The following is a 24,789-nucleotide window of genomic DNA, read 5'->3' as shown; positions in this document are numbered from 1 at the left end:
AGAGGAACAGTTATAAATGATATGACATTTTTTGTCATATTGGAAAAACACATTTTTACATTTGTTGAGGACAATTAATCGAAGCTGCTTATAGCAATGGTATAACAGCTGCAGATGTATTTTAATGGTACAAAGCAAATTATTTTCATTCTGAGTTTGAGCTGTTTTGCAGAAGAAGAGCAAAGAGTGGAAAAGCTGTTAGATAGCTAGCCTTTATCAAGAACGTGTTTAACTTGATGCTTGCTTAGGTTCTAAAACAAAACTGCAAAGGGTTTTGTATCAGAGAAAAAGTCTGTATTTCAAAGTGTTAGGCATAAAATTATAGACATGCCTTCATGATTCAAGGATGAAATCTGATTTATATTTTTCACAATGTCAAGTTCTGCGACGCTTTTCGTCTAAATTCAGCTACTCCCATAAATCCATGATCTTGGACCTGGAAGGACAATCTGCAGTACGTCCACAGTACTGTTGCATCTTTCCACCTATGTTTTTCAAAGAAAAAAATTTCCTGTAGACTCAGTTTCTGGGAGATTCCAGAACCAGGTCTGACTAAAATAGTACTGCAAAACCAGAGATACGACATTCCTAACCAACAACTTCCCACTTTTGTTTACATCCACTGCTGACTGGCACAACAAATCCTTCAACATTCCAACGTTAGGCGTGACAAAAGCCCTTTTTGGGCATGCATTAGTAACTTTAACTAAGCCATCAAGCAGTTCAAATGGTTGCATTTAATGAGGTCAGGGAAATTAGCCTTTGCCCAGATCATGTGCCGCATTTCAGGCGGCGGTTGATAAACAGCCAATGAGATTTTTTTTTGGTCTTAACATTAAAACCTGAGTAATTATACATGATCTAACTGACTGTTCAGTGGAAGTACATGTGGTAATGAAACTCTGATCATTAGTACCAGCATGAGGTGACTATGAGATCCATTGGTTTTATATAGGGTATATAGTTTGCTATATTTCATAAATGCTGAAGATCAGAAACACAATCAATGGGAAGAGATTGAAATATAATCTACTAAAAACATCCAGATAAAAAATAAATGCAACTGTACTTCAAGTTTAAGTATCTTTAAGATGATTTAGTTCCATAATTCACCACAATAGTTACACTAGTCAATTATGTACCTAGGCAAGACATGGATTGCTTATGGGTTTTAAATGGTAGTGCTGAGAAACCTGGTATAGATAGAATTTAAGTTTTTCTGAAAATCATTGTGTTTTACAAATTTATATAAATGGTAAAGTAGAAGCTGCACCTTACTTTAAAACATTAATAGCTGGATTTAGCACAGGACAGTTCACTCTTTTTTAAAGTTATTTTTCTCCACTGTTGCTGCATGCATGTTTAGTGTGAGAGATTGTTGTAGAGTTTCCTTAGAAAGAATACTTTTAACCACTCTGACTTCTTTGACTTTGTCTGTAAAGTACATGGTATGTGAATTGTTGCTATATAAATAAAGAGAGTTGACAAATCTGATGGGGAATTCGTGATTATAAGTTTTCAAAATGATCAAATGTCTATCCTTATGAATTATTCCTTCAATATAAATATGAAGTCAAGGCACCCTAAAGTCTGCATGTTTGTTGTGATCACTGAAGTAGTTTAGCTTGCAATGCATGTCCCAATGTGTGAACTGGTGAAAATACCATTAGGAAAATTTAAAGTGAAAATTACTGATCTTTAGAAACCTGATCAGAGATAATTACCTGGATATTCTCATTCAGTGCCTCTCAGACAGTGACTTAACGATTAAGCAATAGGTATGTGATGATCAAATGTTTGTAATCTTAATTTGATTTCAGCAATCATACAACACAAAGAGCTAAAAATAAAAGATGTTCAACTCTATTAATATTTTTAGATATGAAATATGGGTGAGTGTTTTGTTTTTTAAACTGGACACTAAATGTTTTATAACTTTTTATAGCTCAATCTTTAATGCTAAATGTAACTTAAGCATCCCGTTCTGTCATTTCTTGAGACTTTATTATAATGGAAATATACTCTTAACTTAATAATCTTAACTTAAATTGATCAGAGCTACTAATGTGCTTGAAAGGCCTGGTTTTACAAGTGGAACAGAGAAGATGGCAAAGTTTATAAAGTTCCCAAACAATTCTAAAGTGCTTTTTTTTAAATAAAATGATGAAACACTGAACTTACTTGGCATGGAGAAGGGGGTCGAAAGGTGGATGTTGTGCCCCATACACATGCTGAATACTAAGGAAGTAAAGCAGAGAGGAGGAAATGAATGGACTCATCCGCTGAAGCTAAACATGCTACCTAAATGCAATGCAATACATTTTAAACTATTAATGTGTATATTATGAAATAATCTATCCTCTTGGGCTCCTGCTGGTGTTTTTAGAAACATATTTCAACTTTGCAATATATTTATATGGTAGATTTAACAGGTGCTAGCCGTTGTTAGCATCGCAGCACCCTGACAGCCTTAAGCAGGAAGTTGTAAACTGTGCAGAATGCACGAGCGTAACAGCAGAAGTTCAACATCAGTTTCATCCAAACTAATAAACTCTAATAAAAGGCCCGCAGCTGAAGTGAAAGCTGCGTTTGAAGCTTCACTAGGAGAAGCTAGGTGGCTAAGCTAGCCAACAGAAGGGGAACACGTCACTTACCTGCCAGGAACCTTGGCTGCGTTTCTTTTCCAGAACTGTTTCTTGTTCCCGTCGCTCGACATTTTACGCAACAGTCCAATAAGTCCCCAGCTTAAGCTCCCTGATGTTGTCCTTGTCTCAGAAACGCTTAATTTGTCTGTATTTACACCAGCTCCCCTCCTCCAAAACTCAGAGGGCTGCCATGTTGGTACTACCGCATCGGTGAGTAAACGCGAAGGTGATTGGCTGGAGTGACGCTTCCTTTTGGGGAGCCAATCAGAAGTGAGTTCGTTCTTTTAAGGATCCCAATGGGCTGCTGTCGTCATGTTTACTAAAACTACAGATGAGAGGCCACCCACAGAAAAATGACTCTATCTGGAATCTAATTTACTCACAGGAACAAGAAGCGACGATGGATTGAAATCCTCGACTTTATAGATATGAACAATATCTTCAAAATCAAATGGAATCAAGAATCCTTAAAAAAATCTAACTCTATCTGGCACTTCATTCCTAATTTTATTTCCTGAAAATTAGGTGGCTTGGAATTTCTTTTGAAATGCAATTATAAAATCAACAATCTACCAATTAAGCTTTCCTATTTTCATTAACAGGCTCTTACTGCATGGGAACTATGCCATCTTAACAATTTCTCCCCATATATGTTTATTTTATGGAATAATTATTATATATTAAAAGGGAAAAAATCTGTCTTTGTTCCAACCTGGGTTAATAAGAATATCATCACTGTTTCTAACTTACTAGATCACATTGGCAATAGTCCTCCCTGGATGACTGAGCTCCTCACCCTATCTCTAAGGGAGAGCCCAGACACACTAGAGAGAAAACTCATTTCGGCCGCTTGCATCCGGGATCTCGTTCTTCAGGTCATGATTCAAAGCTAATGACCATAGATTAGTGTAAGAACGTAGATCGACAGGTACCTCGAGAGCTTAACCTTTTTGCTCAGCTCTCTGTTCACCACAATGGACTGGTAAACCCGCTTTACAACAGGCGCTGCACCAATCCGCCTCACCATCTTCCCCTCATTCATGAACAAGACCCCAAGATATTTAAACTCCTCCACTAATCTGGTTCTTGAGACAATCAGCAAATCAATTTAACAATAAAAAACTCAATCTATCGTAGACATATTTTAGAAATTTAAATTACTCCCATAATTGCTCAAATCACCTCCCACCACTCTCCAAACTACTCTCCATCTCAATACATTTTTATCTTAGATCTCACCTTTCCATCCTACACCCCAAATCCCATTCCCTTTGCTTTTTAGTTGTTTATTTTCCTTTTTTTCTTTCTTTTTTCTCTTAGCTAATTTTTGATTGATGTGAGATTTGTCAATACAACTGTTACTGAGGAACTTTAGAAATATGAATGGCTTATTTACATTAAACACTGCACATACATTTCATTGTTTATATGTAAATAAAAAATAAAAAAATAAAAAACACCCACAGACAGATATTAGCGTTACTTTGATTAGAAACCTTTTCATTCTCTATGTAAATATTCCAAAACTTCTCGCAGCTTTATATGTTTCTTATATGAGTGTAGAGGGTGCATGATATCCCTAACACTACTTAACTTTAAAAAAAATCTCTCATAAACATTGCTGGATGTGCTGCATCTTTTTAGAGTAATGCAGATATGTCTTTTTTTTTTCTTATTAACCTGAGCACCTGTCTGTTTCCTTTAATAATGTTTGTTTGGACTTTTTTTTTTCAATGAAGTTCATCACAAAAATAGCCTTGGATTACAACAATGAATGGGTTATTTGGCCATTACAAAAACTGAGACCACCCACAGGCAAACGGAAGGATTTTACTCTCAAAAGCTGAGAAAAATCTCCAGAGCTATATACACTTAATTATCTTTAGAAATGCCAAAGGAAGTGTGCAAAAAGTTATACATTATTCTATTTGATTTTATATGGAAACATAAATGTCATTACTTAAAAAGAGACATTGTCTGTAATACAATGTATGGTGGTCCAAATCCGAAATTTGAAATGCTAGACAATTCTTTTAAATTTAATTGGTTAACTGAATTATTAAAGGGAGATAATACGTTTTGAAACATTTACCCCAACTATATTTTTAATCATTTTAATCAGATGGATGGACTCTAAATCTTACTAAAACGAGACTACAAAATTAAAAAGCTACAGATTGAAGTTTTATCAACAAGCTCTCCAGGCCTGGAAACTTGCCTACAAGCATAATTTCCCCAAAATAACATGTTAGATTTGGAACAATGTAAATATTCTTTATAAGAATAAATAACTTTATTATAAGAACTTGTTAGAAGATGATATTGTGCTTGTTCAACAACTTTTAGATAACAGTCTTCTTATATCATATACCAAATTTATATACAGAATAAAATCTCTGTAGCACTTAAACAGCATATTGTGGTTTTTGATGTTACACCAAACATCTTGTTACAGCTCTTTAAAGGAACTAAGCCTAATATTTCAGGGATTTAAATATATCAATTTCTATGCAACATTGAAATTGAACTATTAAGCATGATGTCAAATTTGTAAATTGTGTACTTTTTGTACAATCATTTATTCAATATTCATCATTCTATCAGATAGTACTAGGTCTTCCGTTTAGAGAGAACTTTTTAACAGAAGTTCTCCTAATTTTTTTAATGTTTTTCTAAACCTGGAACACAGCTATTTTTTATTTATTCTAATTAACAGGACAGTTGTTTTCCATTTAAACACTTCCCAAAGCTAGGCTGAAGTTAAGATGACTTGAAAGTAATAATTGCTTAAATGCACCTTTAATTTCTTGCTTGGTGTGATGAATTTAAAACAGTAAAATAGTAAATACATTAACAGCTAAAACAGCTTGGGGTAAAATTGACCCCTGAGAATAAAAACTGCATGCAGTATGCACTCATCACATAGAGTATATATCAGCACAGTATCAGAATATCAGTACAAAAACTTTATGCTTTATCCGTTGTCCCCATCAAATTAGGAAAGCTGAACTATTTTTGGAATGACAAACATTGAATGCGGTCAAATTGATCCCAAGGACTATAGATGGATTAAATTATGTAGCAATTTGATACACAACAGACAAATAGATTAAAAAAAGAGAAATAATGAAGGCTTAAATTGAAGCTTAAATTCAATTTATGCTTAAATGAGATTTTGTTTCAATATCCTATCCCCCCCCCTTTTTTTTTTTTTAATTACAGATCTGTTGAAAAGTGTACAGAAATTATTATTAAACTATTTATCCCAGTGGTCATCCCCATCTCCTGCTCTCCCCACTATCATCCAGGCCCGCCTCCATTATTTACCACAACATGCACAACAAAATAAAAAAACACACTCATACCGAAAAAAAAGTAAATATTGCAAAAATGAAAAACCTTTTTATCATTTAACTCATCAGAACTATTAATAACAGTATTGCTGACCACTTTTTGCATTAGAAAAATAAAAAAAGAAATCATTCTATGTTTAACCCTTCTGTATACTTTGCTAATATCAAATTGTATAATTCCTGGGGCTATCCCAGGCTACTTGTGTCAAAATAGCAACAACACCTGTTGTGCTGTTTTTGTTTTTTGGCAGGGTATAAACTCAGTGGGTTCTGTCCAGTAGTAAGAAAAGCTGCAGTATTCAGGAAGATGCTTTAGACTCTTTAAAAAATCTGACAGGAACACCTTCTTCCGCATGTTTGCTGTGTCCCCTGCTTTGGCTAATGGAAAAATCCAGACAGAATCTCTTACTTACGTGATTTTTTTCAGTTAAAGTGTACAATATTGTTTCAGAAATGAGCATCTCTTAACTTGTTTATTCCTTGGTCTTTGCGATAGTGATCATTAAAAGTTTGTTATAAACTTCTCTTTAACACACAACTGCAGGAGATTAAATTATGTAAGGTCAGGTGACTTCTGAAAACATTTTTCTTTTCATTGTTTTAATTCATATTCATAGTACATTTTAAAATATTCATTAGAGAAACTAAAACATGTGGATAAGGGGTTCAGTAGGGAGTGCACTCCCTACTGAAGGGAGGTAGGGAGTGCTGTGTGCAGGGGCAGAGCTAGATGGGGGGCCAGGGGTGGCCATGGCCACCCTTAGTCAATCGTTGGCCCCTACCATTAATTTCCCTCTAATATAGATGGTGGGAACAGTAATAACCTCAAGTGGATCATTTAAAATATTTTAATTTTTCATATATTAACAATTACCTGACAACAATAAGACTGTGGTTGATTATACACATCAACATACTAACATTAATAATGATAAGTACAGAATTCAAGCAGAAATACATTTTTTGTTTTATGGGGTAATGAGAAAATAATGTGTCTCTTCAAGTCATCAAGGAGTCTTCAGTGAAATCATAGATAAATAAATATTCTAATAAAAACGTATCAAATAATCGATTTATGTAGATATCAGTACTTGTAAATATCATTTTTATGCAGAATGATTATTGATAAAAGTAGGTAAGTAATGGCAATGGAAAAGATGTTCGCCCAAAACATAAACCTGAAAGAATTTTATCCACTATACCTATAAAGCACCGATTTATAAATATATTCGTCTATTTGTTAACAAAGACTGTTGTAAAGTATAGTTTTGTCTTTATTTAGAAAATATGGATGTTTTGCTTATTAATTTTCCTGTTGGAACAGGTTTTGGTGCCTATCTACTAATTGCCTGGCCACCCTTATAAAACAAATTCTGGCTACGCCTCTGGCTGTGTGTGAGAGAAGATATCAGAACCGAAAGTAACTCGTTTTTTTGGCGAAGTGAGTCATCTTTCTGCTACGATCTTTGTTGACGTCTCTCAGCCTGTAGGTGAGGACGCAGCCGGAGTCGCCAAAAGACAAACAGGCGCTGGACGCGTCTCGTTGCGCAGGTCGTAACAAAGTTGGAATGAACCTGTTTTTACAAGGACAGCTAGTGACACCATGGAGAACCAAACCCAGATTATTTGCTCTGAGCTTTTCCAGAAGCACAGGAAGGTAGAAGTTGCCCTCTATCCTGCTCTTCTCACCTGGAAGGAAATTGAGAAAAGTAGAAAGCGGAGCTCTGGCGCATCTGAAGCAGGTAAGTCAAACACAAGGACACTTCTTGAGGAAATATAAAGATCATAACTTGTATTTGTTCTGTGAAATTAAACTACTTTTTCCCCCCTCATTCTAAACGAGAAATGCTCTTTTAGAGGCTGTATTTCCTCCACTTGGTTGACCTTCACTGTAACTACTGTTCATCCTAAAAAAGAAAAAAAGTATGAAGCAGCTGTCTTCTCTTTCTGCTGCCTATCTAGGTCACACACATGTTGATGCATGGAGAAACAGTCAGGTCATGTTGCTGTTGTAGTGAGGGTCTGTTCACTGCCAAGACCAACAGGTTTCATATGCCCCCTCAGACAGGAGGTCATTCATTAACTCATTCAGAACATATAAAGTGGGGTTCCTGCTGCAATCTGCACTTTTAAATGATTATTATTTCTCTTTGGCATCAAGAATCCCTCCCGGGGGCACATAATCAGCCATTAAAAGATAAACGTCATTAAAAAAATGCTCCACAAAGGAAATAATGTTGAGTTTTTATGCACTTTTCAGTTCTAACACAAGGTTATAAATATATTTTTCAGGCCAACAGTTTATGCCAACATTATTCCTGCTCAGGGTATGTTTGGATTATCTCACTGAAAAGGAGGCATGCATCTCTCCAAGGATAGCACAAAATCTTTTTTATTTATTTATTTATCTCACCAAATAACTGCTTTTAGACTTCGTCCTGGCATTAACAATCAATCCGCTCCTATGATTGCTGTGCCACTTAATCCTCCAGTGGAAGGAATGGCGTAACGACACAACAATAGGCGTGAAAAAGGATCAGGATACGGCTATAGTTCCATAAATCGGCCAAGAACATACAGTTATGCAATTTTCAGTAGTATATGATCACATATCACAATTCATTGGTGACAGCGCACCACTACATGTTACAGACTTCCCAAGTTCCAAAAACTAATTTCAGGGAGATGCATATCTTTTTGGTATCTAACACATTGTGTGTAACGGTTATGGTTTTACTATACGTTCTAGGTTCTTTAATCTATGCTCATCGTTCTTTTAAGATCTTTATTGCGGTTTGAAACATATTATATGAGTGTATTTTTTTACCTACCATCTAATGAACTATACACAGTTATTAACATAGTAACTATAGTTATCTATATATTATATTCATAGGATAAATCTATTAGTAAAATTATGTTTATAATGGTATTCATCTCTATATTTATTCAGTAGAAATACCAATGTCCTGTATTTGTAGGACCATTATTTATCCTGCACTTGCTGCTATTGCACTTCTGGTTACACCTAAACTGCATTTCGTTGCCTTGTACCTGTACCTGTGTAATGGCAATAAAGTTTAATCTAATCTTATCTAAAAGTACCTCTGTCTGCTTTGCTATTGGTGTCGCGTTTAAATGGCTCACCATCATGTTGAAATCTGGCATGTGTTGCGGTATAAATACGGTCCGGTGGGGTTAGTCACTTCAGTATCAGGTGGATTTAAGAGGAAATTTTTTCACCATTACATCTGCAAAGAGACATCTTAGTCTAGATTTGCGTAGGCGGCCCACCAGGTATCAGAGATGGGGCCCCTAAGAGTTCTTTGGCCCTTAAGAAATTGCTGTCTCTGCTTACCGATAGTTATGCCATTGAGTGGAAGGCCTGCCTGCCATCAACCTAATCTTTAGCTCCCTCCGTAATCTCCGTCAGGACTCTCTCCCTGAACTCCTCCTAAATATTGATATTACTTTTGCTAATTTTTGTATCTCTGCTTCTGTCTTCTTGAACCCCAGTCGGCCTCTGCAGATGGCTGCTCACACTGAGCCTGATTCTGCTGGAGGTTTCTTCCTGTTAAAAGGGAGTTTTTCCTCTCCACTGTCACTACAAGCATGCTTAGTGTGAGGGATTGCATTCAACTGGTTTTCCTTAGATAGAAAACTTTGAATCAATTTGACTGGATGATCTGGTCTATTGTAAAGTGCCTTGAAATGACATGTGTTGTGAATTGGCGCTATAGAAATGAACAGAATTAAAATGAATTGAATAAGCTAACAGGCCAAAAGACCAGCTCAAAAGAGGTAACTACATTATTATTTCAATAATTTATTAGATATGTATTTAAATATGGAAATAATTTCTATCATATTTGGGTTAAGCTATTTGTAATCTTTTCTTAATGTAACACATCTTGTATTCTATCTGCCCTTCTTAGATGTCAAAGCTAAGTTTTAATCACCCACTAATCTGTTATCAAACTGCTGTGCATTTAATCCAATCAGAGATCAGCTATGACTTGAGTTTTGATCATTTCACTCTGGACTTTAATACTGGAGATATCAAATAATAGAGTTAGTACACAGTGTTGTGAATAAATAAAAAAACAAAAAAATAGTGGTGTTTTGCAGGTCAGAAAGCAGAAGAAACAAAATAATCCAGCTTCTCATTTCTGGAAAAACAAATAAAATTTTAAAAGAAGTCGATAGCACTGAGCCACTTCCCTATGCCTTATGTCATGACATAATAGTCACTTCCTTGTTTTTTTCTTGTAGAGGTTTATCTTGAAGTCTGAACATTTTATAACTAAAAAAACTAAACTAATAAATGTATTTTGTTCTATAAATGACAAATTAATCTGATAGATTAAAGCGAAAAATGTATCTAAAGATGTTAAAAAAAAAAAGATTTTGAAGCTTTGTTTTTTTCCCCTTCATCAGGTAAATACCCAGACAGTATTGTCTTGATAGCAAACTGTTGTTTGGCAGCCTAACTAAGCTCCCAGCATGCACTGCTTTAATGGTCTGATCCTCTAGTTTCTCTTTACTTTTAATGGGGTTAGCAAACAGCCCCCAAATGTTTCTGTCATTTCTATCAGACAACTTCTACGTATTTGGGGCCCTGCCTATATCCCCCTGAGGCTAATGTTTGCTCACCTAGACGGCTTCCCTGCTCGGCAATTACTGTAGCATATCGAGTGGAGTGATTACAGCTGGAGCTGCACGCTTTAGTTCGAACCCAGCCATTGACCTTCCACAAAGTGGTATCAAGCGCCCTATAATAACCTGCCATAAAGACTTCCATTTATTGAGTCAGTGTTCGACGTGACTTCATCAAATTCTGCCAGTGATTGCAGGGACAAGAGATGGTTAGATTACACCAGAATTAAAGATCCAACATTGGCGCCTTTGCAACTAGTAGAAAATTCATAAAACGTTTAGTGTTAAAAACAGTTTTATGTCATTTATTCAAATTGAAATGGCTAACGATTCGCATAGTTGTTGTATTTTTGTTAGTTAACTTTGCAGAAAAAATGAGAGTGGTGACAGGTGGAGTTTTCTATTGATCCCTTGGAACCTACCCAAACAAGAAAGGCTTGGTTTCAGCGTTAAATAGATTAATGAGCTTTAAAAACTTTCCACTCTTCCTTATGTCTGCAGAGCTTTTTGTTCCAGTGTTTACACCTGCTTCAAAGCTATAAACTTTAATCAGTGTCCCCTGCATCATCATTTTCAAGTAATCTTTGTGCCATTTAATTGAAAAAAGAAAATTATACATATATATATATATATATATTTTTTTTTTCTTTTTCTTCTTTTCTTTTTTCAATTAAATGGCACAAAGATTACTTGTACATTATGAGATATATATATATATATATATATATATATATATATATATATATATATATATATATATATATATATATATAATTATAATTTACTTTTGTATATATATATAATTATAATTTACTTTTACATCTACTGTAAAATGGATATTAAAACTGTATGTAAAAGTGTTGATATTAAAAGACCAACCAGGGAAGTTGCTATAGGAAAGAAAAGCAGAGGGAAATTAGAAACAGATTTTATCAGAGATTTATTTTTAATATTTCCCCCACTGATACAACATTAACACTTAATGGAATTTATACATTCATAGTTTGTCTTTGGCTGCACGACTGAATGCTGCTACTCGATATTTAAGCAGATCTGTTTAAGAGACATAGAGTGGAATACTGTGGAAATTACGGTGTTACAACAGCAATTTATTATAGCAAAAGGGGTAACGCACATAAAAAAAAGTGTATAAAAATAACAGAATAAGTGACAGAGTTAAGAAAATCAACAAATAAAATATGGTGCGGTACCATGTTTTTACAATATAACTACTGTGCATCTGGAGAATAAACAGCTGTGGACATTTTTACAGTAATGGATGTGTGAAAAAAATAGCAGCATGACAGAGATGTGCTGAAATAACAGCAGCATGTTATTTAACTGACTAAGGTAGAAAATCTGCAAAATCAGCATGAATGTAACAACTTATTGAGGATGTTGGGAACAGTGGTTGTTATAGATGGTTATATTTGCTGAGAGAATTTAGTATGGAAGAGCACTTGGACATCCTGCATGGATTGTGCACGCATAAAAGATGTTATGGTTTCTGAATTAAAAAGTCCATTCAGTTCTCTGCAATTTTGATTCCTTTTTGCAATTAGACACCTCTAGTTTCTTATAAATCGGGTTTTTCTTCCACTTCTTCTCTGTAACCCTTAAATGAAATGCAACATGGCTCATCACAGTAAACACCATAGCAAAACATGGTGGTGGCAGCATCTTGTAGTGGGAACTAATTTAATTTCCATTCTGCCTTCTATATTCTGAAAGCCCTAAATAACTGTAAAGAACTGACTGAGAGAAGGTTGTCAGAGTTTCTTTTAATCTTTTAATTCGGTTCTTTTTTTTGGTCTTAGCTAAACAAAGCACAATTCTCCTCATGTGTGCTGCCTCCCCTTAATATTTTGAAGGTATTTTAGTTCCACTGGAGCTTAATCTGGGGTATCAGAGAAAAGAGAGGCTGATTAAAAATGCACAACGTGCCTTTTAGATATTTATAGAAAAGCAAATGCATTTATTCTTTCGCTGCTTAACTTGAAATCTGTCTTAGTCTAAATAAAAATGTAAAAGATTATGATTAAGTATATCAACGAGTCCTTTAGTACCTCCTTATTTTAATGTTTTATCTATTTGATTTATTTTCCTCCTTCACCTCTTCAATCCCCTGGGTAACTTACATATAAAATACTCTTTTCCTCCTACTTCATCCTTAATCCTGTCCATCCTCTTTCCTCAAGCTCATAAAATGATGCAACAGAACAGCAACCAAAATCCAATTATCTAAGTTTCCCTATTTAAACGAATGCTTTTACCATTTAAAAAAAATGTTGCAAAGGATAGTTTACAGCAGACTTAACTGAACACATTGGTGAATATGTCCACAAAAATGCTGTTTGTTCTGACTGCACTAGTTTTATGGTTAGGACAATGGTGTTAAGCAGGTGAGCAGGAATGACTGGATAAAGTTGCTTCCTTTTCAAACCCGTTTTCGTCGATAAATTAGCGACTTCTTCATGTCCAGACTGATGTGCTGCTTTACAGAATAAAGAGATGGCTCTTTTACCGTCTCATATTCCATTGGAAGCATAAAGCTTTAAGCTACGCTAAAAATTAGAGAGGAAACAGGCTGTGCAGGGGTCTAAACATAGCCTGGATTGCAGCTTTTTTATGAATTGTCTTACCTCAGGAATATTTCTCAGAATGTCTGACAAGATCACTTTTGGCCTTTATGTTATGTGTTTGTGGCAATATAATTATAAATTAAAAACTGGGACTTAATAGCTTTAAGCTGAGCCATAATGCCCCGTAAAAGCCATTGCTACAATACTTCTCGAGTATACTAATGGTGCTTCTATCAATCTTATTTTAGTGTAATTATTGGTACCCTTGGAAAAGGTGAATGCAAAACTCTAGCTTCTCCTAGTGCTGGCTATTTCAAAAGTTTTAATTGTTGCTCTGGCTTTTTTTATTACCGTTTTCCGACTTCAGATCGGCACTGATTTGCTTGTGCAGAATTGCATATTCTTTGAGGTTTCCCATTTTGAAGAAAGACATATGAACCCGTGTGTTACGCTATATTTTGTACCTCAGGGTAAAAAGAGGTTCCTTCAATGGTCAACAAAAAATTGTCACATCACATATTGTTGCATATCAAATGCTTAAGTTAAAACGGTAATGTTTTAGTTTGAGTTTTTACTGCAATCTTTGATGACAGGTGTGGTAATTTTCTAGGGTTGAGTTGAAGTGATACTTATGGTGTTGATCCTGTGAGATCAACAAAAGTCAACAAGATGTAAATTAACAGTTGGTACTTATAGGGGATTATTGTCTGTTAGTTCAAAAATTCATGAAAAGATTAAAAGATTGAGACTTTAGCCTTGGCTTAAGCTTAGGTCAGCGGTCAATTTATGACTGTAAGTTGAGGAATATATAGAAATGCATAACTTATTCTGACTAGAACTTTTCAAAGAGTGAACTTGAAGTTTCATTGTACCACTAGTGACTTTTCTCCTGCTATACCTTCCTCCTTGGTTGTCCTTTCTTCTCCGTCTGTTTGCCTAAGCGTTGGCTCAACAAACACCATTGTGCCTGGGAGAAATCCGCATGTCTTGTTTGACAGCTCACTGCCATGTGTACCCAGGCAGATCTGTGCTTTGTAATCTAAAGCTGGTGCTCAATGCACAGGCCTGTCTGTGTGCTGAGAGATCGCTGCAGAGGGAAGGAGAGAGAAGGATACAGAGAAATAAACAGTGCCAGGAAATGACAGCTGGAGATGGGGTAAACTGTGAAGGTTTATGCCGCATCACTGGCAGCATTAAGGGATCCCCAGTGGCATTGATTGCAACTATTTACCCAAGACTATGGCTATAGGAGTATGACCTCTGAAGCTAATTAAACTTGCGTGAATTTGTTGTATGTTGTGTAATTCTGAAACTTTAATCTGCCTCAAGGAGAGACTTTTTTAAAGCCCTTGATGTTTAATTTTTCCCACAACCACATAAACATTTTTATTAGTTTTGCACCCTAAGTTAAATCTTATCTCGTCCGTCGCACTCGGAGTTCAAGATGCAAACGAGGAGCAGGAGTGACATCAGGCTATGCAAACACCTACAAAAGCGAACGTTTCCTTAAGCTTGCCACAGCTTGTCCTCTCACACATTGTCAGTGGGAAACCACAGTAACAATAAAGGGATTACACACTGATCCGATGTGTACTGGGAGGGATGGCGAGAACAAGAGCAGAATGTGAATATGACAGCTTGTTGCAGTGAGAAGGTGAGGCCTGGGGAGCCTGTTGTTATAAAAATAATAATCATATGCACAAATGTAAACAGAAAATCACTTGCACTAACACGTAAATCCTACAGGTAAGTGTTAAGATTGAAATCAATGTGTCTGACGTAAATCTTTGATGCATGCCTCATTTTTTCTTTTGGGATGACGAGAGAATGTCTCATTGGGCCTTCACTTGTTAGACAAGGATTTCAGTTCTTACGCGAATGTGATGCAAAGTCATTGGAATCCTGTCAGGTAGGATACCGCCTTGTTTTGGGGAAAACAGGACAAGCAGGATAATAAGCAGAAAACTGGCACTTGCGCAGCTACTTGCTTGTAAGAGTTGTAAGAGTTGTAAGAGTTGCCTTGCAGTCACTGATCCCACAGGTTCTCATCAGGGTAGCCCTAACTGAACCTGTTGCTGTTATGTTTAATAAGTCAGGGGAAATGTATGCTGTTTTTCATGCAGTGTTTAGATCACATTAATCTAGGGCAGGGGTCTGCAACCACATATGGCTCTTTGGACCCTCTCCAGCGGCTCTTAATAGTAGCTAAAATGTATATAAAGAGCTAAATAATTTACTATAATATATACCGGTATCAATAGCTTTAGCGTTTTTTATAAGATGGAAAAGAATGAGAGTAAAAGAACCAGAAATATGTTTTAAGAGACATTTTTCTATGAATTAGCTTGAAAAATATATGTTTTAACATTAAAAATACATGGATTGTTGATTGTTTGAGATGGCAACAGCTGATTTCCTATACAAGATTTAAAAAAAAAGGTTTTCTAGAAAAAGTCATGTTATATTTTGCGGCTCTAAAAAACTTTTACTTGGTCGGACCCTGGGCAAAACGGCTCTTTGGATATGAAAGGTTGCAGACCCCTGATCTAGGGCATCATCATCAAGCCAACTCTCTTTCCCTTTGGGAATTCCTTCCAGAAAGAAAGACAGACTTAGATGGTGTTCTACAAATTGAAATAGAAAGGCAATTAGGGTCTGTTGGGTACAGAGCAGCAAAGCCACTGAAAAGTCTGGGTTTAAATGTTCGTCCATGATGGCGGTGGATCTTTTAGAAGGATACTGTGGCCTACAACTTCACAGAAATGGTCGTAGATTGCTTTGACCAGCAAAAGTAAACCATCACAAGTTTCTTATTAAGATTTGTGTTATGTGTTCAAACAAATGAAATCCACAGAGCACCACTTGATAACTTATGGTGGCACAGTGGATAGGGCCCACGAAAGAGACCTTAGTACTCGAATTGGCCCACCCAGGTTTGATTCAAACCTGTGGTCCTTTGCCGCATGTCTTTTCCCCTTTCCCGTCAGCCCACTGTACAAAAAATGAGCCACTGGTGCTGTAAAAACGTCAAAGAAATTAAAATACAAAAATCAGCTAGAGATTCCTTAAAGGTTTTTAAGGAGTCTCCTGCGAAGATGTTGGTGGTAGCTAATGGATCTTACCTTCATCAATCCGAAAACCCATGAATACAGTCCATGTCTCAGCTGGTCATGGTGTTTCCCTGCAAAAAGATCAACCTACATATAAGGAAGGACATCATAATGTTATACCTGATCAATGGATAGGATATGACTATGGAACACTTTGGTGAGGGGTAACATAGGGCTGGGCGATAAACAGTTTTTTTACCGTTCATTTACTACAATAACCGGCAACAATTTTCTCATTTCAGTAAAATAAATAAACTTAATTCTGCCGTTTTTCCTGTGTGCGAGGGTGACTGGTATTTCCTTCCCCTGTAAGACCCTGCAGCATGTGTGTAATCACGTGACTCCACCGATCCAGTCAGAAGTGTAAACCAAGAAAATGGCGGTAGAGCCCAGTGAAGAAGCATCTAAGGTAGCTGTAAATGAAATTATGTCAGTTAATCCTTTGGATACGAGTTAAATAAGAAATGAAGCTGCACTTATTTTAAGTGCATTTTATCTAAATATCTTATTTTAAGAGTAAAAATACAAATTCCATTGGCAAACTGTTTAATTTACTGACTCAAATTAAGGGTAAATACACTTAATTTAAGACATTTTTACTTATTTCTTGATCATTTTTCCAGTGCGAGCACGCAGAGAAGACTTCGAGAGCACGCTGCTAGCGTTAAACGTGCCGCAGACCGTTTTGAGTGAAGTTGTGCGAGTTCAGACGATGCACATTGTTCTCAGTGCACACTCAGTTCGGCGGCATTAAAGTTACGCCTTAGATGTTAAGGAAAAAAAATATAAAATGTAAAATTTGACAGAAAAGGGCTCCATTACCTTTGCAAAAAAAATGTTTCCAAGAGAGGTAAAATTTTTCTCCTGTTCACTGAGACATTGTTGAATGTTTAAACTTGAAGACTTTAATATTCAATTGAAAGTAATATAAAATGTTATTTATTAAATAAATAAATTATAAATAGATTTATTTCCTTTATTTATTTTAGTTTTATTTCCTGCACATGCCTTTATGATAGAGCAGCTGGAGCATTTATTGTGCATTTATCGTTATAGATGTAAAACTGCCCAAATTATCGTGATATTGATTTGAGGTCATATCGCCCAGACCTAGGGTAACATCTCTCATTATATATCTTGATGTCAAAGAAGCAGTAATGACTTACCTAAATAATTTGCCTGATTAGCAATATATATCCTCCAGCCTGATTCAGTCTCTATGGTAACCATTTGTTCTTAAGGCCAATAGTAGGTACCATCCAAAGAATCAAGATGTAGGTTTTAAGTAGATCCAGAACTTGTTAGCTAGATTCACATATTGTCTAAGGAGCCTGTTTAAAAAATATAAATGGCTGTTTACTGGTAGGTGTACATGTCCACTTACCTTTTTGTTTATGTACATAATGAATGTTTACTTGTCTACTTCAGCTGGAAATCCCGTGGCATTGTTGATTATTTCTTCTAGGTTGGTTCTATGGTTTTATTACCTATGCTTTGTGTCCAGGCATACCACATTCCATACACCCTGGCCTCGGTTGGTCTTATCAGCTGAATTTGCTTCTCAGCATTTGACAAGTCATCTCTCCTGCCAATAAACCATATCTCCTCCAAGGTTCTTCTAATCTCTGCTGACAGCTCATGCAGTTGAAATGATTTACACTTTTCCCAGCTCGTGATGAATATTAGAAGATGCAGAACAATATTTAATTTGTTTGTTTTACTTTTACCGCCTATATTAAAGAAGTTTATTGCTGTAAGTTGGAGATGAAATTTTGTTCCTCTCCCACTAACAAGCAGACTTTTCACAAATGATCTTTAGGTGATCCCCGCATGAGCTGTCATAAGTCATTTGTTTTGTGTGGGGTTGCCCCCGACAATTATTTTCACTTATCGATTAATGTACTCATTATGTTCTTGATTGAGCGTTTTGTCCATAAAATGTCAGAGAGCAGTGTTAGTTGGCTCGCCTAATTCAACCAAATGTCTAGTGTTGTCTGGGAAACGGTCTGGAACCACAAAGATCCAAAAAGTGGTTCCATGCATGACGATTTAATAAGTCAAAGTTAACGTACTGATTGTATACATTTATATACAGTTATATATTTAATGTCCTGAACCTATCTTTGAAGGTTTCAGTAAATATTAGGACATTTTCCATTTTTCATTAAGAGATAATATGTCTATGCAGAATTTAAGCAGGAAGAAATAGTACCTGAAGATGATGTTTCAGCACTCAATGGCATTTTTTCGTAGTGTAAGAAATATCACAGGAGAAATAAAAGACTTTGATGTCCAGTCCTCATAATGCTATGGTAGCTTGAAGGAATTTGGGTCAAACTTAAAAAGGTGTAACCAAACAACATCCTTGTTCTAAGTTTCCCTCCTCTGCAGCCAAGAGCGTGAATTAGAGGACAGATAGTATTTCTGCTCAAAGCGCATGAATCTAGGTGACCTACTAAGCCTTATTACATTAACACAAAGCTCAGTACTCCTTTATTCAAGGAAATAATTACTGCCTGTAGGCCAGTGTCTAGAAGTTGTATTCCCAGTCTTTTTGTGTAGCAGAGAGGCCCGGTCACCAAAAATGTAATGCTTTATTCTATTAATAATGACATATATAATCTGTAATTTAGGCTATCTTTTGCAAATGTCTCTCTAACAGTCTCTACATCATTGATGATTCTCGGTCATTATGCAAAGATATATCTACTTTTCTGTATTATGGTAGTTTTTAAATTATGGTCAAGATTCGAGATGTTTTCATTAGCTTATTGAATGGCTTGTCACTAGGGCCGGGAACAATTAATCGTGGTTATTTAGAAAATCATTAACTAATTTACTAATCAATTTATCGTTAACTGGAGTATAAAGACTAAAGCATGCATTTAGCTGACAGGGCAACCCACTTAAAGCAGTAACTGTACCTAAACTGTAAAAAAAAAAAAAAAAAATATATATATATATATAGCATTGCATTGAAGAAAAAATAAAAGCAATTGACAGATTAATAGATTTGCAAAACTATTGTTGGTTGTCACAAACATATATTTCTGGAATATCTGATCTTAGGTTTTGTATCAGCAACCTGTGATACAAATACTGTGTGTTTGACCTAATTTCCGAGAAGGTTAACACAAGCCTCAGCATGAAACCTGATACAGGAACTAAAGTAGACATAAAAAATGCGAAGTTGACTGTCTTTTTGTTTAATGTTTCCCACAGAAATACCACAGGTGGAGAAGTCTACAGGTACAGCACATTAAGCAAAATTCAGTATCATGGGGGCACACTTTGATCTGCAAGAGTCTGATGTTGCAACCTAATCATGATGATTCTATTTAGACATTAAGTTAATCTTTAAGTTGAGTGATTTATTCTTATAAAGATTATTCTTTATAAAGATTTTGGACCTAAACAGATTAATATACATCTGCTTGACTTGAGTGAGATGTTAGGAAGTCAGTTTTATTTTGAAACCTGTGTTTAACCCAGAGGATGAAGTCAAACTTAACCCATTATTACTAGAAAGTAAGAGTCAGATCAAGGGGAACAATTCTTAACAATTCTTAACAAATTTGTTTGTTGGAATTTACATAAAAAAATGCTGACAGTAATATTATGTGTAAAAGAAAAGGATTTTTAAAATTATTATTATTCTTTGGAAGATAAGAAAACAGTTTCAGTAAAAGCTTGTTTGGTCATCTTAACCTAAGATGCACAGAAAACCTTGCAAAAGTCTTTCCAGGTTTTTCTTTAATAGTTTTTCAGATCTTGAGACTGAAACTTTTACCCATTGTATTTTGATATATATGGTATGTCATTCTCAATCAGATTAGATGGAGAGAATCTAGGAGCATCAGTCTTAGAGCTTTTGAGAGCAAACCATATTTTAATACTAAAATATATGCTTTGATTAAGATCTTTCCATCCCAGCTTTGTCTGGATATTTTGTATCATTATCCTAATAAAGAGGAAACTTTTGCACAGGTTCAAGGTGTCTCTGTTCGTTCATCAGCTCTGAGTTGAGAAGAGGCATCCCCAGAGTCAGTTGCTGGTACGATCATGTCACTTTAGGGAGGATACATCTATTATGCACGTAGCTCTTCAGTGTTAACCTCATCTGACCAGTTCTTCTTTTCAATGTGTCCTATGTCTTTTAAGTTGTTAAGCAAATCCCTAAGGCAGCCTTTGCACTAAATTTTATTTTGGGATATCAGACTATATGAAGGACATAAACATGCATGCTATACAATAAAAAAAGAAAAAAGTCAAGCACAATTTACCATGCACCTAATAATAATGTTTTATTTAGTGTTTTTTTGTAAATACTGTATGTGTTTATGGCATACCTTATATGTATTTATTTCCAACTCCAATTGTAGAAATGTTTAGACCTATATAAATTGGAGGTAATTTTCTTTTTTAAGTGACACCAATTCAAATTAGTAAAAAAAAAAAATACTTTATTGACCCGAAAGGGAAATTAGATGTTACAGTAACTCAGCTATTTAGTTCCACCTGTGAGAAAGAGTTAAGGCACATAAACACGTCATTTGTAATGCTTTTTCAATCATTTTTAATTCCTTTTTTGACTTTCAGAGCTACTGCCTTTCTCCCCCTAACTTCCTGAAAAGCAGATTTTTTTTTACTGATAAAAAGACCCCTACGGGCTCCTGCTACCACTCTGAGCCCGGCAGCATGACTAGGCAGCCTCCACTGGCTCACTGCCAGTCCTCAGATTCTTTACAGCCACTAAGAAGAGAATGTCAAAGCCAAGCAGAGAGGATCTGACTTGTACAGCCAGGGGCTTAGCATGTAGCTAAGGGACTAACCTCAGCTGAAAACTGCAGTTTGTTTTTTGGTCTGTGCATTGCCTGGCTGTGTGTGGAAAAGATTATGTGCGGTTGACTTATTGGTGCATTTTTAGGTTCTTAGAATATCCATTGTTTCTACTTACTTCCCTGTTCACTTATAGACTGAGATGCAATGACTTCTTCCATTAATAGATTTTCACCAAGGTATGTTAAGTGGGTCGTTTGATTGGATGTTTGATGCAATGGTCTCTGCCTCTGTATCCTCGATGAAGATATATGTAATTGGAAATATTGCTCTTCCGCTAAATATGTTTCACATGTTTTAAATAATTTTGCCCAACATTTTTCCGTCTGCATAGATCAGAGCTTAAACATCATCTTACCTGTTGTTGGAATAAAAGTAGTTTTTCTTTCTTTTCCTCCAAATAAAGCCATCGCCCTGCATGCCCATTTGTCTTACACCTATTTTGTCAAAATGTGAATATCGACGGCCATAAAGTTATTCATGCCTGCATTGGGTATCACCTTTATTTGAGAAAGAAATGAAATCCCATTCTCAGGGTCTCCCTGGAGAGGAATAATATGCCATGCCTCTCTCCCATTCATTTCATCATATCTGCTGAATAAATTTGTAAGAGGCTGGAAGGCCCTGTATATGTGATGCGGTTGAAGAGGTCAGTAAGCCTGAAGGTGGTAAAATGAACTCGTATTAAAGTGCATTTTTGAATTTGTTCTCTTATGACTGGATAGTTTGGATGCCTCTGTTTTGACAGCAGTTGTTTAGAAGCATATCTTGCAGCTTTTTTACTAAAAAACTATCCAACATTACTTTTTTTGTTCAACTTTTTCTGTTTTTCTTCTTTTCTAATGTTGAACCAATTTTCCTGTGGCTTACATGCATGGAAAGACTTGACAGTTACAAATTTATTTCCATTTACCTTGCCTTAACTCCTGCCTGGCAACAAATGGAAAAGAGCCTGTGATGTTACATAATAGACCTTAAATCCGACTGATCTGCCATTCCCAGCCTATACCAGGAGGTGCCAGGTCACGCACTGAACCGTAAATTCTATTACTGACCAACCCATTCAGACATAAGGACATTTAAACCAGCACCTGACTTCCATTTTCATGGGAAAGAAGCATTTAAGCACAGTGGAGATCTCCTGGGACTATTTCTATTTAGTTCAATTCTTGCAAAAGGTGCTAAGTATCTCCCAGTCCATCTAAATTAAGCTGACTAAGGTATCTGCACAGAAAATATTTTTAGCCAAAGGATTGTAACCACTTAACACTGTAGCACTTGTAATAAGTGTTTTTATATAGCATACTTATGCCACAGCAGTAAGTGGCACTGTAACACTGACACAGAAGTGAAGAAGGGGGAGAAGAGAAAGGAAATAGAAAGAGTAAAGAAATTTTTGCATGGTTATAGCCATTTATAACAAACTGCAATTATTTGAATACATTCTGAAATTCAACCACAACTCTCAAGTCTGCTATTGTTGTCTTTTGTGTCAGCACACGCATGTTTAGATTGTTGTGGTCTACATTTGCTGACATGGACGAGCACGTCAGTGAGTTGCCGGTTATGCAGATAAGGTCTGGACAGAACTCCCTATCTGGCTAAGAAGTATGGGGTACTCCAAAACCCAGATCTGCCTTGATGGGCCCTAAATCCAGTTTGAGAACTTTCTTATAATTGGAACATATACAGGTTAACAGTGGGGTCGGATGTAAGAGTTTACCCTGAAATCAAAGGGTTGATGGTTTAAGCCCCGGTTCCCGCTTACAGTGTTGTTGTGTCTTTGGGCAAGACACCTCACACGCATTGTATACTGATGATGTTAAAGTCCCCAGTGGCACCAATGTATGGCAACCGCACTACTGTCAGTGAACCCCAGGGCAGCTGTGGCTACAGTGTAGTTTCCCATCATCAGTGTGTGAGTGTGTGTGAATGACTGAATGTAGTGTAACGCCTGACTTGAAAAAGCGCTATATAAGTACAGGACATTAACCATTTATACACGCCATAATCATTCTTAATATGGGGGATTGATGCAAAGTTGATGCAATCAACTTTGGCTAGATGCTCATTCAAGAGGAGGAATTGCTACAAATTCAATGACTCAAAGAAATGATTTAAGTTGTTATTTTTACTTAAATAAAAAACTTTTTAAAACTTGGCATTATAAGCAAACTGAGTTACTCTTATAAGTATTTAATTTAGTATGTGTGTTTGACTTGTCCTCTTGAATTGAATCAACTATATTCCTGCATGCCTGCTACACAGTGGGTAGCACTGCTGCCTTGCAGCAACAAGGTTCTGGGTTCAACTCCTGGCCTGGGGTCTTTCTGCATGGAGTTTTAATGTTCTCCTAGTCCAGGCATTCCCAAACTCGGTCCTCAAGGCCCCCTGTCCTACAGGTTTTAGAGGTTTCTCTGCTTCAGCACAGCTGGTCATAATGATTGCAGTAGACCAAAAGCCTGTTAATCAGCTTTCAATTAAAATCAGCTGTGCTGGAGCAAGGAAACCTCTAAAACCTGCAGGACAGGGGGCCTTGAGGACCGAGTTTGGGAATGCCTGTCCTAGTCTATGTGTTTCTCTCCGGGTACTCCAGCTTTCTCCCACAGTCCAAAAACATCACGTACCTTGAGACCCCAGCAGGGATAAGGGTGAAGGAAAATGGAATGGAATATTCCTTAATATAAACTGGATCTGTTGGCATTTGATGTGCCTTGAGAAATTTGTTGTGAATCAGAGTTAGATAAAGCTAATTAAATACAATGCATCTGGATATTTATTGATATTTTCAATATGCTGTTTTACACAGTTGGTTTACAGCGTTTCTTGGACACCAAAGTTGTCCATGCAATAGATTTAGTTTGAAATTTAACAAAGAACTTGGGAGTTTTTTTTTTTTCACTTACCAAAATAAATGCATTAATATAAAAAAATTTGATGTTTTTTTTTTTTTTTATCATTTTGGGTCTTTTTACATGCAAATTTTAAATAGGCATCAGGTGTTACTGGCTCTCACCATCAAGCTGTGGTCACTGTGAAGTGAACTGGACTAAACAGTGGATTTGATGTCTTTGCAGAACAAGGCCACGACATTAAAGTGTGTGAAATCGTGGCAATCCACAAAGCAGAAGATGAAGCTGAAACTCAGACCAGGAAGCATCCGAAGAGAATAAAGCAGCATTCCCAGCAGTATCCCTATGCATTCACAGGTATATTTTCCTTCTAGTGAAAAGTAAATCTTTTATAACTATAAAAAGCTCCAAAAGGTGGCCATCTTTCAACCATAAACTTCAATGTACGTCATTTAGAAATTTGGCTCAGATTTTTTTATTAAGCATTTAAGGTAATGTGCAATTTTCACCTAAGCCTCAAATCTTAATTTTGGTGTCATCTGACTAGAGAAACCTTTCCACATCTTCCCTCATGAGTTAGGTGACTTCTAGTTGGCTTCCCTTGGTTTTATTCAGGGATATTTGAGCAAAGAAGACAGAATACAAATGCACAGACTTTAAATAGATTAGAATAGGAGAGAAAATCCCTTTATTTTCCCACAATGGGACAATTGTGTTGTTTACAGCAGCCAAAAGATTGTAGATTAAAGTTA

General features: G+C 36.1%; 2 protein-coding genes across 2 annotated transcripts in view; one reads left to right on the top strand and one right to left on the bottom strand.

Moving 5' to 3' along the window:
* tbc1d22a (TBC1 domain family member 22A) overlaps nt 1-2,861 on the bottom strand; it is a gene marked incomplete at its 3' end in the record, with an annotated part of 48,915 nt that extends 46,054 nt beyond the window's left edge. The window contains exons 1-2 of the mRNA XM_015397389.1: nt 2,655-2,861; nt 2,182-2,238 (exon numbers count right to left, since the gene is read on the bottom strand). Of these exons, the coding sequence (XP_015252875.1) occupies nt 2,182-2,238; nt 2,655-2,716 (119 nt within the window). The remainder of the gene's footprint in view (nt 1-2,181; nt 2,239-2,654) is intronic.
* A 4,634-nt stretch (nt 2,862-7,495) lies between these two features.
* The window catches only part of cerk (ceramide kinase), a 54,525-nt gene continuing 37,231 nt past the window's right edge, over nt 7,496-24,789 (top strand). The window contains exons 1-2 of the mRNA XM_015397083.1: nt 7,496-7,740; nt 24,263-24,394. Of these exons, the coding sequence (XP_015252569.1) occupies nt 7,602-7,740; nt 24,263-24,394 (271 nt within the window). The 5' untranslated portion in view covers nt 7,496-7,601. The remainder of the gene's footprint in view (nt 7,741-24,262; nt 24,395-24,789) is intronic.

The sequence above is a fragment of the Cyprinodon variegatus genome, unplaced genomic scaffold (genome assembly GCF_000732505.1).
Source record: "Cyprinodon variegatus isolate N-32 unplaced genomic scaffold, C_variegatus-1.0 Scaffold28, whole genome shotgun sequence".
NCBI lineage: Eukaryota > Metazoa > Chordata > Actinopteri > Cyprinodontiformes > Cyprinodontidae > Cyprinodon > Cyprinodon variegatus.
The sequence above is the reverse complement of the archived record's forward strand: the minus strand, read 5'-3'. Positions and strand labels throughout refer to the sequence as shown.